This window comes from Fringilla coelebs, assembly GCF_963513975.1.
Source record: "Fringilla coelebs genome assembly, chromosome: 3".
Taxonomy (NCBI): Eukaryota; Metazoa; Chordata; class Aves; order Passeriformes; family Fringillidae; genus Fringilla; species Fringilla coelebs.
The window spans coordinates 1,426,714-1,439,806 of record NC_140030.1 but is presented as its reverse complement, the minus strand read 5'-3'; the positions used below and the strand labels follow the sequence as shown (position 1 = coordinate 1,439,806).

Sequence of the window (13,093 nt, the reverse complement as noted above, 5' to 3'; positions counted from 1 at the left end):
AAAAAAATTTCTTTGTCCTTGCAACCTTTTTTGTCTGATCTTGCTGTCCTGTTCCCAGCCACGGGTACAACACCTGGCGTGACCCCATGAAGCCATCCCAAATCCTGTCCAAGCTGTGCAAAGAGGGAAAAGTGGATGGGCCACACTTCGGGCCAGGGGGAAGAGTGAAAGTTGCCAACAGGGTCTTCACTGGCCCCACAGAAATCGAGGATGAAAATGGTATGGCCCTGTGGGATCATCCCCTGGAATGGAGGTTCTGGAGCAGAGCAGGGGTCTGGGGGGGTCTCCTCATCATCCAGGGTTGGCATCTCAGAGTAGTTTGAATCATGGAGTGGTTTGAAATGGAGCTTTGAAAGTTGTTTAGTCCAACCACCCCCAGCCCTGCGGGCATCATCCCAGTATAGACCAGTTACAGAGTCCTACAGACCCTCCAGACCAGGGAGTTCCTCTTGGAATCACTCAAGAACATCCACAGACACCCAAAGCTGCCTCTGGAAATGCTGTCCAAGCAGTGCATGTCCCAAGAGCCATGGAGACACCTCCAGCATTTAGGGAATTGTTATCCATGGGAATGCATTCCCAAACAATGGGAGATGAGGGTTGTGTCCCAACATGCTCATGTTTGCCCAAGAAAGAGGGAAATGGGCCAGAAGGGGTGAAGGAAAGAAGGAAAATGTGGTCAGTGCACATGGGACTGGTTCAGACAAGGAAAACTGAATGGGGATCTGAACCTTCTCCAAGGATTGGAGAGAGGCGAGAGGAGTTAGGAAGTGCTGGCTGAGGGACAAAGTGTTCCCAAGGGATGGAGATGATGAGGCAGTTCTGCACCTGGGGACAGTTCTGCAACCCTTGGGCCAAAGTGATCCCAAAGGATGGATGGAATTAGGCAGTTCTGCACCTTGGGACAGTTCTACAACCACTGGGACAAAGTGATCCCAAGGGATGGATGGAATTAGGCAGTTCTGCACCTTGGGACAGTTCTGCAACCCTTGGGCCAAAGTGTTCCCAAGGGATGGAGAGGAAGAGGCAGTTCTGCACCTTGGGACAATTCTGTAACATTTGGGACCACTTTGTCCAAAGGGACGGAGAGGAAGAGGCAGTTCTGCACCTTGGGACAGTTCTGCAAACCTTTGGGCCAAAGTGATCCCAAAGGATGGATGGAATTAGGCAGTTCTGCACCTTGGGACAGTTCTGCAACCCTTGGGCCAAAGTGTTCCCAAGGGATGGATGGAATTAGGCAGTTCTGCACCTTGGGACAGTTCTGTAACATTTGGGACCACTTTGTCCAAAGGGACGGAGAGGAAGAGGCAGTTCTGCACCTGGGGACTGTTCTGCAAACCTTGAGACAAAGTGGTCCCAAGAGATGGAGAGGATGAAGAGTTGTGCACCTTGGGACAGTTCTGCACCTCTTGGGAACACTTTGTCCCAAGGGATGGAGAGGATGAGGCATTTCTGCACCTTGGAACAGTTCTGCAACCCTTGGGACAAAGTGGTGCCAAGGGATGGAGAGGATGAGGCATTTCTGCACCTTGGAACAGTTCTGCAACCCTTGGGCCAAAGTTGTCCCAAGGGATGGAGAGGATGAGGCATTTCTGCACCTTGGAACAGTTCTGCAACCCTTGGGCCAAAGTTGTCCCAAGGGATGGAGAGGATGAGGCAGTTCTGCACCTTGGGACAGTTCTGCAGCCCAAGGGACAGAGAGGATGAGGCAGTTCTGCACCTTGGAACAGTTCTGCAACCCTTGGGACAAAGTGTTCCCAAGGAACAGAGAGGATGAGGCAGTTGTGCGCCTTGGAGCACAGGCCCTGGGCACTTTGCTGTCCCTGTGTCCCTGTCCCAGCTGTCGGAGCTCTCCTTTGTCCTCCAGGCCAGAAGAAGCCGACGGACGAGCACCTGGCGCTGGCGGTGCTGCGGCACTGGGAGGACATCCCGCGGGCCGGCTGCCGCCTCGTCCCCGAGCACGTGGAGACGCGGCCGCTGCTCAACCCCGACAAGCCGGGCATCGAGCAGGTCTCACGTTCCAACGGGATTGGGGGCAGCCCATGGGGGCCAGCGCAGCCCTAACCCATCTCAGGGTGGGCCAGTCAGCCTGGGAGGCCAGCAGAGAAAATCTTCAGTGCCTCCCGATTCATCCTCATCCATTTCACATCCCACAGTCCCTCATGATTCCCTACATCTGGGCATCTGGGAGCAAAATTCCCAACAGATTCCCAAGCAGAAGGGACTGAGAACCCCCAAGCTGCTGTGCACAAAAGGCAGTGCTGGGAATTCCCTGGAGACCCCAAAAGTCCTGGAGCCCTCAGGAGGACTCTGAGCCTGTTTTGGGGGGGAATCACAGCCCTGTTGAGTCAAGGGGGGAGAGTGGGAACACAGGTTCTGGTCGTTTTGCAGACCAAATTTTGGTCAGAAATCTCCCAAAATCCAAGCCTGGGCTGCCCTGTAGAGCCTTTGGCCAGCTCTTTGCAGAGGTTGGGAGCAGAGGATGGAAAGCTCACCCTGGTGAGGCTGATCCAAGCTCACATGGATATCATGGAATGGTTTGTGCTGAAAGGGCCTGAAACCCCATCCAGTCTCACCCCCTCCATGAAATGTTTCTGCAGGGCTGGAGAAGGATTTGTGGCATGGGAGAAGCTTGTCCCGCTCCATATCTGGCATGGCTGGCATGATGGCTGTGGGAAGAGGGTGACACTGGTGGGGAGGGGACAGGAGGGACAAGGGGAGCTGATTGTGCCTCTCCCACCCCACAGGGCCGCCTGGAGATGTGGGTGGACATGTTCCCCATGGATATGCCAGCGCCCGGCCCTGCCATCGATATTTCTCCCAGGAAACCAAAGAAGTAAGGAACTTACTTAAGAAACTTACTGGGATTGGTTGGCAGCCCAGCCAAAAAATGGGAAAGGAAAATGGGAGGTTGGGGATGGAGCCTGGCTTCTCCCATCTCCTGCTGGTGCTCCATGGCCAGCCCAGCCCTCTGCTTGGGTTCCTCATCCGTGCTGCCATTCCCAGAGATCCCAACACTGGAGGCACTTCCAGAGCTGCTCCTGAGGGTGGGATCCCACATCTTCCATCCCCTGCAGATCCTGATTTTTCTTGCTGGTGTGAACTGGGAAATTCCATCGTTGCCAGGGCAGAGCAGAGTGCCCAGCCTGAGCCTCTCCTGGGCAGGGTTATCCCAGGGCAGTTTGGATTGGGCTTTTCCAGGAGGTGGTGGACAGAAGGATGGGTGGTGGAGGCCCCTGGGACAGCATTCCAAGGAGGAAAGAGCAGGCACAGGTAGCACACAGAGGGGGAAGAGGGATATTTCTTCCCTCAATATCCCTTCTAGTCCTTTCTCACCCTGCTGGCCTTGGGCTCCTGTTCCTGTCCCCAGGGCTGGGATACAGGGATGGCACTGGGAATCCCAATGGGAGCCTCCCAAGCAGCCAGTGCCTTGGGTGGAGAGAACATCCCTGGATCCCAGCTGGGAGAGGCACAGCACGGGACAGACAGGAGAAAGGGAAAAGGTGAAGGAATCCCAAGGATGGGCTCATCCAGAGGGAGATCCCAGAGGAGGGGGTTAAGGAAGCTGGAAATCCACTTCCCTCACCTGGAGACCCCCTGGCACGTCCAGTGAGGTGCTGTGGCCACGTGCCCTGAGCCTCCCTCCAGCCTCCCCTCGCTGCAGGAGCCGGGATTCTGCTCTTCCTCCACCCACTCCCACTTCCTCTGTGTGGAGGTTTTAGTTTGAAACTGGGCAGAAACACTGATTTTGTGTAGTCCACTAATTTTGCTAATTTGAGAGTTTCTTAATTTTGAGATTGCTTGGTTAACGTACTAAAGGGTGTGGTAGGTTTTGGTATTGGTTAATTAGCAGTGTATTTATTTCTTGTTATAAAATAGGATTAGGAGAAAGGTAAAGCAGGCTTAAAACTTTAAAAGGGTATAAAGAAAATTTTATTAAAGGTGATTAAGAAAAAAAAAAAGTAGTAAGAATTAAGACAAACTTTTTTTAAACACTTTTCCTCTCCCTACAATTTTTTTTTTCTACTGATAATGTAAAGAAACAAAACTTAAAATTTCTAGCCAGTTTATTGCCGCTAAAGTAATCTCTTTTTTAAAGTTTACTTAGGGAGAGAAGTCCTTCTTGTTTAATGTTATGGAGATTTGTGGTTCTTAATTAGGTTTTCTTGTGGTTCTTAATTAGGTCACAAATTGCAGCCACCTAGGGAAAATCTGCTGTCGTGAAGTTCTCCTTATTTTCCACAAGCCTTCCCACAGCTCGTTTATGGATTTTGTTTATGGTTTATGTTTCACCATCAAGAAATTCCCAGCCCAGCAGAAGCAACGGGAAGCTCCCCAGCCTGCTGGGAATTCCCTGGAGACCCCAAACCTCCTGGAGTCCTCAGGAGGACTCTGAGCCCATTTTGGGGGGAATCACAGCCCTGTTGTGTAAAGAGGGGAGAGCAGGAACAGAGTTGGGCTCTGGTTGTTTTGCAGACCCAATTTTGGTCAGAAATCTCCCAAAATCCAAGTCTGAGCTGCCCTGTTGAGCCTTTGGCAAGTTCCTTGCAGAGGTTGGGAGCAGAGGAGAGAAAAGTCCCTTTGATTCTTGTCTCACCCTGGTGAGGCTGATCCAGGAGATCCCATGGAGATTATGGAATCATGGAAGGGTTTGGGTGGGAAGAGACCTTAAAGCTCAACTTGTTCCACCCCCTGCCCTGGGCAGGGACACCTTCCACTATCCCAGAGTGCTCCCAGCCCCATCCAAGACTTGGACATTGCCAGGGATCCAGGGCACCCACAGCTGCTCTGGGAATTCCACCCCAGCCCCTCCTCACCCTCCCAGTCAGGAATCCCTTCCCAATATCTCATCCAGCCCTGCCCTCTTGCACTGGGAGCCATTCCCTGGGTCCTGTCCCTCCCTGCCTTGTCCCCAGTCCCTCACAGCTCTCCCAGAGCCCCTTCAGGCCCTGCAAAGGGCTCTGGGGTCTCCCTGGATCCTTCTCCTGGTGAACATTCCCAGCTTGCCATGTCTTGTCCCCATAGGAAGAGTCCCATCCCTGTAATCATCTCCATGGTTGAGATCCCCTCCTGTCCCTGATCCTGCCCTCCAGATCCCTGGGACAGATCCCTGTGAGCAATTCCCTGGTCCTGGCAGCTGCCTCTCCTATCCCATTCCCTGCTCCCATTCCCTTCTCCCCTGCCTCACCTCCCTTTCCATCCCTCGGGCAGGTACGAGCTCAGGGTGATCGTGTGGAACACCGACGAGGTCATCCTGGAGGACGACGACTACTTCACCGGGGAGAAATCCAGTGACATTTTTGTCAGGGGGTAGGTACAGAATTCCACTGGGGAGAAATCCAGTGACATTTTTGTCAGGGGGTAGGTACAGAATTCCACTGGGGAGAAATCCAGTGACATTTCTGTCAGGGGGTAGGTACAGCCTGGAATTCCACCGGGGAGAAATCCAGTGACATTTTTGTCAGAGGGTAGGTACAGCCTGGAATTCCACCAGAGAGAAATCCAGTGACATTTCTGTCAGAGGGTAGGTACAGCCTGGAATTCCACCAGACAGAAACTCAGTGACATTTTTGTCAGGGGGTAGGTACGGAATTCCACCGGGGAGAAATCCAGTGACATTTTTGTCGTGGAAGTAGGTACAGCCTGGAATTCCACTGGGGAGAAATCCAGTGACATTTTTATCAGGGGGTAGGTACAACCTGGAATTCCACCGGTGCCCCCTCCGCCTCTCCTGGGGTGGGTACGAGTCCCTGCTGGGGTGGGACACGGGCAATGATGGGGGACCCAAAACCAACCAGGAGTGGGTGGATGTGCCCTCATCTACTTCTGTGTCATGCTTGGAGGTGGGACTGAAGAATTTGGGGGTCCTCACCCCTTCTTTGGGGAGAATCCAGCATGGAGAGGACACGAGGGGAAGGGGATGGATGTCTTGGCATCTTGGTCAGGTTTTTCTGGGGATGTTTCCTGAGAGTCTCTTTCTTGCTTCTGATGAGATTCCAAAGATGCTGCTGGCGTCTCCTGTGCTGTTTCCTGCCTATCCCCCTCTCCTTGGCTGCACACACTCTTGGAGCTGTGGGTGCTTGTCTGGAGCTCCGCTGGGGTGGTTTTTGGAACGTGACAACTTCGTGGTGGGAGAGGAGATGCCTGGCAGTGCAGAGGCTGAGATATGAACCATGCTGTGTGCAAGTGTCTGGGCCGGCTGTTGTTTGTCTCTGCCCAGACAAGGGTGAGATGGGTTCGCTCTCTGGGCTTCAAAGGACGAGGCTGGACTCTCAGGTTCCGTCTTTAAGGTTGTTTATTATTTCTTATCTACAAAGTTTTTCTGTTGCCCAGCCGGGGTCTGGCCAGCAAGGCAGCCAAAGGCACTCTGACTGCCCACAGGGCGGTCGCATCCTTTTATAACAAAGACTACGTAAACTATATTTATCTTTTGTCCCCAATACTTATCATTTTTATTACTAAGTGTACCTTTACTAGGAACCTATCAAAAATATCTACATCACACAGAAAATGGAAGACATGAAGAAGGAGGAAGAGCCACGTGGCAGGCCTTAACTCTTTCTATCTTGTTTTCCCAACTCCCTTGTACCAAAATCTTAAAATCTGTGTTTTGACCTGTAATCGTGCTATTTCTATATCTTTTAAACACCAATGATTCTTATATCCCCACATACAGGTGGCACATCTCTCCAAGGGTCAAAGTTGAGCCACCAGGTACTTTTGGCAACATTCTAAGGCTCTTGAGCCCCCAAGGGTTCTCTCGGTAGCTCTGGATGTCGGGAGCGATGTGCTGAGTTCCCACATGCAAGCAAAGCCAGTTTATTACACTAATGACCACTATTTATAGTTCCTTAACTTCCACACAGAATTTCCCACTCTGAACCCCTTGCCCCCGTTCCCTTAGCAACAAAATCTTTTTGGTTATGAAGTCCCTGTTACATTCTCTTGCACCAGCAATGTCCTTGTTACGTCTTCTCTCCTCAGAGCAGTCAAAGTGACCAGATGGGATGTCTTAATTTTTGTTCTTGCCCTGAGTTTATCTCTCCCACTGCCCCAGGGCCAGGAGGTTGGCAGTGCTCCCCAGCTCAGCTTCTGTGGCTGAGTGATCCTCCACAAGACATCTCTGTCAAGGGGTGACGAGGTCTCACTGCTTGTGATGCCTTTAGCCCCTAACTCAGGTGCTGACGATGCCTCAGGTTTTAGCTTTTCTATTTTCTATATTTTTATATTTTTTCAGATTCTCTGCTGCTTTAGTGTGTGGGTCTGAGATTCACATTAGGGGATGGCGAGCTCTGTGCACAGAGCAGTGAGACAAAACAATTCCTGCTCCAGCTGGGCACCAAGGACAAATGACCCAAATCTCAGGCCAGGAGCACAAACCCCGTGGGCTGGAGAGAGAAAAACAAGCAGGGTGGGGCTGCAGGGGCTAAAGCTGGGATGGGACAATGAACTGCAAGGTGCAAATGGAGCAGAGCTGATCCCAGGGACAGACCCCGTGCCCGGCCGGGCATTTTGGGGCCATTTTGGTTCACCTTGGGTGCAGCTCTGGCTGGGCTCTGGTGCTGCCCCAGGTGGGTCCATGGAGGAGATACTTTGGATAAATCCCTGCTTTATTCTGGGACTCTGCCCAGCCTCTGTTCTAGATCAGCCTTCCCAATGCATCAGTTTTGATGGCCACAAAGGGACAGAAGGCATCTGGAAAACCCCATGGATGAGGAACACCAAGCTCCTGTCCCCCACTCCTGCCAGCACTCCCAGGAGGGGCCCTAGCTGTGGTCCAGAAGGTATCAGACAAAATACCACCTTCATTCAGAGGATTCTTGGGCTCTGATACCTTCTGGACCTCACCCTTGGGGGTGCCGGTGAGAGTGGGGGACAGGAGCTGGGTGTTTCTGGTCCAGGGGTTTTCCAGATGCTTTGCTGTCCTGGCAGAGTTGCCAAAAAATGGTGCCTGGAGTGGTCACCTAGAACAGAGGCCGGACAGTTAAAGGAATAAAGTAGGGATTTATTAAAAGGCTTTCAAAGGGTATACCTTGGGCAGCACAAGAGCCCAGCCAGGGCTACACCCAAGATGGACAACAGGCCATGAGTTTTCACACTTCTATAAGTTCTGCTCCATTTGCATATTGGAATTAATCATCCAATTACAGCTTTGGGCCATGCAGTCCCACCCTGGTTGTTTTTCTCTCTCCAGCCCACGGTGTTTGTGCTCTTGGGCTGAGATTTGGATCATTTCTCCTTGGTCCCCAGCTAGAGAAGGAATTTTTTTGTCTCCCTACTCTGTGCAGAGAGATCACCATCCCCTAATGTGAAGCTCAGACCCACACACTAAAGGGGCACAGAATCTGAAAAATAAAAAAGCTAAAACTTAAAGCACTATTTAGTCCAGAATCTGAAAAATAAAAAAGCTAAAACTTAAAGCACCATTCAGTCCCCTCTGCCCCTCTCTGAGCTTGTCTTGATGTCCCCTCATGGCATTTCCACCCCCCCAGCTCCAGCCCCAGAGTCTGGAGCCAAGCTGGTGGTGCTTGTTCTGTTGGTTTGTTCCCATCTCCGCTTCAACCTCCTTCAGCAGGAAGGGAAAGCCCCTTCCAGAACTTCACCACATCAGAGAGTCCCGGAATCATGGAATAGGAAAGCACTTTAAACCTCATCCCATCCCAGCCCTTGCCAGGGGCAGGGACATCTTCCACTGTCCCAGGCTGCTCCAGACCATGGTTCTCTCTCAACAGACAAATCCTGTGGGATGGAGCTCAAGGAATCCAAGCAAAACCTTGAGCTTTGACTACACCTTGGAGCCATCCCAGCAGCTCCATCCCTCTGGAATTTGAGGACCTTCCATCCCTGGAGGTGTCCAAATCAAGGTTGGACAGGTTTGGAACTTCCAGGGATCCAGGGGTGGCCCCAGCTTCTCTGGGCACCCTGTGCCAGGGCCTGCCCACCCTCACAGGAAAGAATTCCTTCCCAATATCCCACCCAAATCTCCCCTTTTCCAGTGGGAAGCCATTCCCATTGTCCTGTCCCTCCAGTCCCATGTCCAAAGTTCCGATCCCTTTCCATCCTGCTCTGCTCCAACCTCCCCAGCATTGCTCCCAGCTCCTGTACAACTCCTCCACATCTCCTCACCCAGGGTAAACCCTCAGACAACCCCCTTGAATCTCCTTCTCCTGAAGTTCTCCATTCCCTCTGGCATCCTCCTGCCCCTTGGATTTCCTGCTGCAGTGCCTGGAGCATCCCCATCCCCTTGTTCATAACTTTAAGGTTTTTCCAAACCTGGAGGCACCCTGGCTGCCTGGACTGGGTGGTCCTGTCCCCTCTCCTGCCCCATGTAAACCTGAGCCCCCCTCTCACCCCCTCGGTCCCTGCAGGTGGCTGAAGGGGCAGCAGGAGGACAAGCAGGACACTGATGTCCATTACCACTCCCTCACTGGGGAAGGCAACTTCAACTGGCGCTACATCTTCCCCTTCGACTACCTGATGGCCGAGGAGAAGATCGTCATCTCCAAGAAGGAGTCCATGTTCTCCTGGGACGAGACCGAGTACAAGATCCCGGCCCGCCTCACCCTGCAGGTCTGGGATGCCGACCACTTCTCGGCCGATGATTTCCTGGGTACGTGCAGGGTCCAGAGCACCCCACAAACCCCCTGAGCTGCTGCTGGATGGGGCAGGTGGGGTGAGAGGGCAGGAAGGGTCTGCAGAGGGTTCTGGACAGGCTGGATCCATGGGGCAAGGACAAGGGCCAGGTCCTGAACTGGGGTCACACCAACCACACCGAGTGCTCCAGGATGGGAAAGGGGGGGTGGGAAAGGCTCTGGGGGTGCTGTGCCAGCGGCTGGGAATGAGCCCAGGAGTGGCCAGGTGGGCCAGAGGCCACTGTCCCCTGGGCTGTGCCAGCTCTGGGGTGGCAGCAGGGCCAGGGCAGTGCCTGTCCCCTGTGCTGGCACTGCTGGGGCACCTCCAGTGCTGGGGGCAGCTCTGGGCCCCTCCTGCCAGGAGAGACCTGGAAGGGCTGGAGCGTGTCCAGGGAAGGGAACAGAGCTGGGAAGGGAATGGAGCCCCAGGAGAGGCTGAGGGAGCTGGGAAGGGGCTCAGCCTGGAGAAAAGGAGGCTCAGGGGGAACCTTGTGGCTCTGCACAACTCCCTGAGAGGAGGGGACACCCGGGGGGGTGTTGGGCTGTGCTCCCAGGGAACAGGGACAGGACAAGGGGAAATGGCCTCAGGCTGGGTCAGGGCAGGCTCAGGGTGGACATCAGGAGGAATTTCTGCATGGAAAGGGTGCTCAGGCCTTGGCAGGGGCTGCCCAGGGAGGTTTGGAGTGCCCATCCCTGCAGGTGTCAAAGGAAGGCCTGGACATGGCACTGAGTGTTCTGGGCTGGGGACAAGGTGGGGATCGGGCACAGGCTGGACTGGATGGTCTGGGAGCTTTTCCAACCTTCATGTCTCCATGATTCTGACATCCCTTTCCTCCACTGCTCCTGTAGCCAAGCCGCCCCGTTTCTCCTCCCCAGACCTGGCTCAAAGCTGCTCCCCAGGGCAGGAGATGCTGCTCCAGCCCATCTCCAGCCAAGGACTTTGCCTTTTTGGCATGCCAACCTCTGTCCTCCCCTTTATCCTGGCAGGGGCCATCGAGCTGGACCTGAACCGCTTCCCCCGGGGAGCCAAGACGTCCAAGCAGTGCAGCCTGGAGATGGTGACCAACGAGGCTGAGCTGCCCATGATCTCCATCTTCAAGCAGAAGCGTGTCAAGGGCTGGTGGCCCTTCGTGGCCAGAGATGAGAATGATGAGCTGGAGATCACCGTAAGGCTGGGGAAAAGGGAGGGTTTGCCTTCTGTGGACTGTCCACTCTTTGTGGACACCCCGCTTCCCCCACATGGCTTTGTTCCTTCTGCACAGCTCTCTGCTCCCTGCAGGGCAAAGTTGAGGCTGAGCTGCACCTTCTGACAGCGGAGGAGGCTGAGAAATCCCCTGCTGGGCTGGCTCGGAATGAACCTGATCCCCTGGAGAAACCCAAGTGAGTGGGAGAAGCCTCTCTGCAGCAGGGACCTGGGATTATGGGATTCTGCTCCCACCTGTGGTGCTGCATCCAGCTCTGAGCCCCAAAACAGGAAAGATGTAGACCTGCTGGAAAAGGAGTAGAGGAGGCCATGGAGGTGTTCTGAGTCTGGAGCCCCTCTGCCATGGAGCCAGGCTGGGAGAGCTGGGGGTGCTCATCTGGAGAGGAGAAGGATCCAGGGAGAGCTCAGAGCCCCTTGCAGGGCCTGAAGGGGCTCCAGGGGAGCTGCAGAGGGACTGGGGACAAGGCCTGGAGGGACAGGACACAGGGAATGGCTCCCACTGCCAGAGGGCAGGGATGGATGGGATATTGAGAATTAGGAATTGTTCCTTGGCAGGGTGGGCAGGCCCTGGCACAGGGTGCCCAGAGGAGCTGGGGCTGCCCCTGGATCCCTGGAAGTATCCAAGGCCAGGCTGGACATTGGAGCTTGGAGCAGCCTGTGACAGTGGAAGGTGTCCCTGCCACGGCAGGAGGTGGAACAAGATGAACTTTAAGGTCCATAAATCCCTTTCCCACGGTGATGGATTAACGATGGGTGTTTGGTTCCCCTGCAGCCGCCCGGACACGTCGTTCATCTGGTTCCTGAACCCGCTCAAGTCCATCAAATACCTCATCTGCACCCGCTACAAGTGGCTCATCATCAAGATCGTGCTGGCCCTGCTGCTCCTCATCATGGTGGCCCTGTTCCTCTACAGCATGCCCGGATACATGGTCAAGAAGCTGCTGGGAGCATGAAGGGCTGGAGCCTCTCCCGTGTCCCCAGCCTGCTGCACAACCTTCCCAGCTCCGTGTCCTTCTCCTCCCTGTGACCTCTGGGCAGCCCTGGGGGCATCTCCTCCCTGCTGCTGCTGCTGCTGGGTCTCCTCTTTGCATTCCTTCTCTGTGGGTCCCACTCAGGCTTTAGTGCCAGGGAAATGGGGAGGGAGAATGGCAAAGATCCCCAGACTCTGTGTCCCACACCAGTGCCCAGCTGGCTCCTGTGGGAGTCTCTGAGGCCTCTGCCTGTTGGGGTCATGGCTGGTGCCTTCCTGGGAATCAGGGGAAGGAGGGGGGAGCTGGGGCTGCCTCACTGGAGCTGCAGGAGTGCTCTGGAAAGGCTCCTTGGAGGGATGTTCAGAATCCAGGATGGAGCAGGGAGCTGGGATGGAGCAGCTGCGGGCGTGCCAGCCCCAGCAGAGTGAGGGTGCAGAGCATCCCCAGTGCCTGTCCCCACTGCCAGCACCATCCCTGCTCCTGGCAGAGCTCTGGAGGTCACATTCCCTGGCACAGGGATCTGTCCCACCTCGGGAATGCTGGACATGGTGCCCAGCAGTGTGAGAGGGCACAGAGCATCCCCAGCACCATCCCTGCTCCTGGCAGAGTTCTGGAGATCACATTCCCTGGCACAGGGATCTGTCCCACCTTGGGAATGCTGGACATGGTGCCCAGCAGTGAGGGCACAGAGCATCCCCAGTGCCTGTCCCCACTGCCAGCACCATCCCTGCTCCTCTTGGAGCTCTGGAGCCCACATTTCCTGGCACAGGGATCTGTCCCACCTCGGGAATGCTGGACATGCTGCCCAGCAGTGTGAGAGGGCACAGAGTATCCTCAGCACCATCCCTGCTCCACTCAGAGCTCTGGAGGTCACATTCCCTGGCACAGGAATCTGTCCCACCTCGGGAATGCTGGACATGGTGCCCAGCAGTGAGGGTGCAGAGCATCCCTAGTGCCTGTCCCCACTGCCAGCACCACCCCTGCTCCTCTTGGAGCTCTGGAGGTCACATTTCTGGAGGGCACAGAGCATCCCCAGTGTCTGTCTGTCACTATTGAGTAAGAAACAACAGACTCACCAGAAGGCTGGTTTGCACAGCAGCCACTTTAATACGAAAATTCCCTCTTTTTATGCACTGTTCTGACACGTTCAGGCCAGATTGGTCAATCAATCAGCACATTTTTCCTGCTTGGCTAATTAACAAAAACACCTTTCTTAAAAGCAGTCTTTGAGGAAAACAGGAAGGCAGAGAGTAGGAAAACACGACCTGCAGGTTGTTTATAATAAC

General features: G+C 54.4%; 1 protein-coding gene across 3 annotated transcripts in view; it reads left to right on the top strand.

The window, feature by feature from the left end:
* Nucleotides 1–11,789, top strand: part of OTOF (otoferlin) — a gene marked incomplete at both ends in the record, with an annotated part of 118,568 nt that extends 106,779 nt beyond the window's left edge. For all 3 annotated transcript variants that reach the window (XM_084203546.1, XM_084203545.1, XM_084203547.1), the window contains 8 exons: nt 59–219; nt 1,868–2,010; nt 2,748–2,836; nt 5,212–5,310; nt 9,369–9,610; nt 10,620–10,798; nt 10,912–11,012; nt 11,609–11,789. In XM_084203546.1, the coding sequence (XP_084059672.1) occupies nt 59–219; nt 1,868–2,010; nt 2,748–2,836; nt 5,212–5,310; nt 9,369–9,610; nt 10,620–10,798; nt 10,912–11,012; nt 11,609–11,789 (1,195 nt within the window). The remainder of the gene's footprint in view (nt 1–58; nt 220–1,867; nt 2,011–2,747; nt 2,837–5,211; nt 5,311–9,368; nt 9,611–10,619; nt 10,799–10,911; nt 11,013–11,608) is intronic.
* Between the last annotated feature and the right edge of the window lie 1,304 nt (nt 11,790–13,093).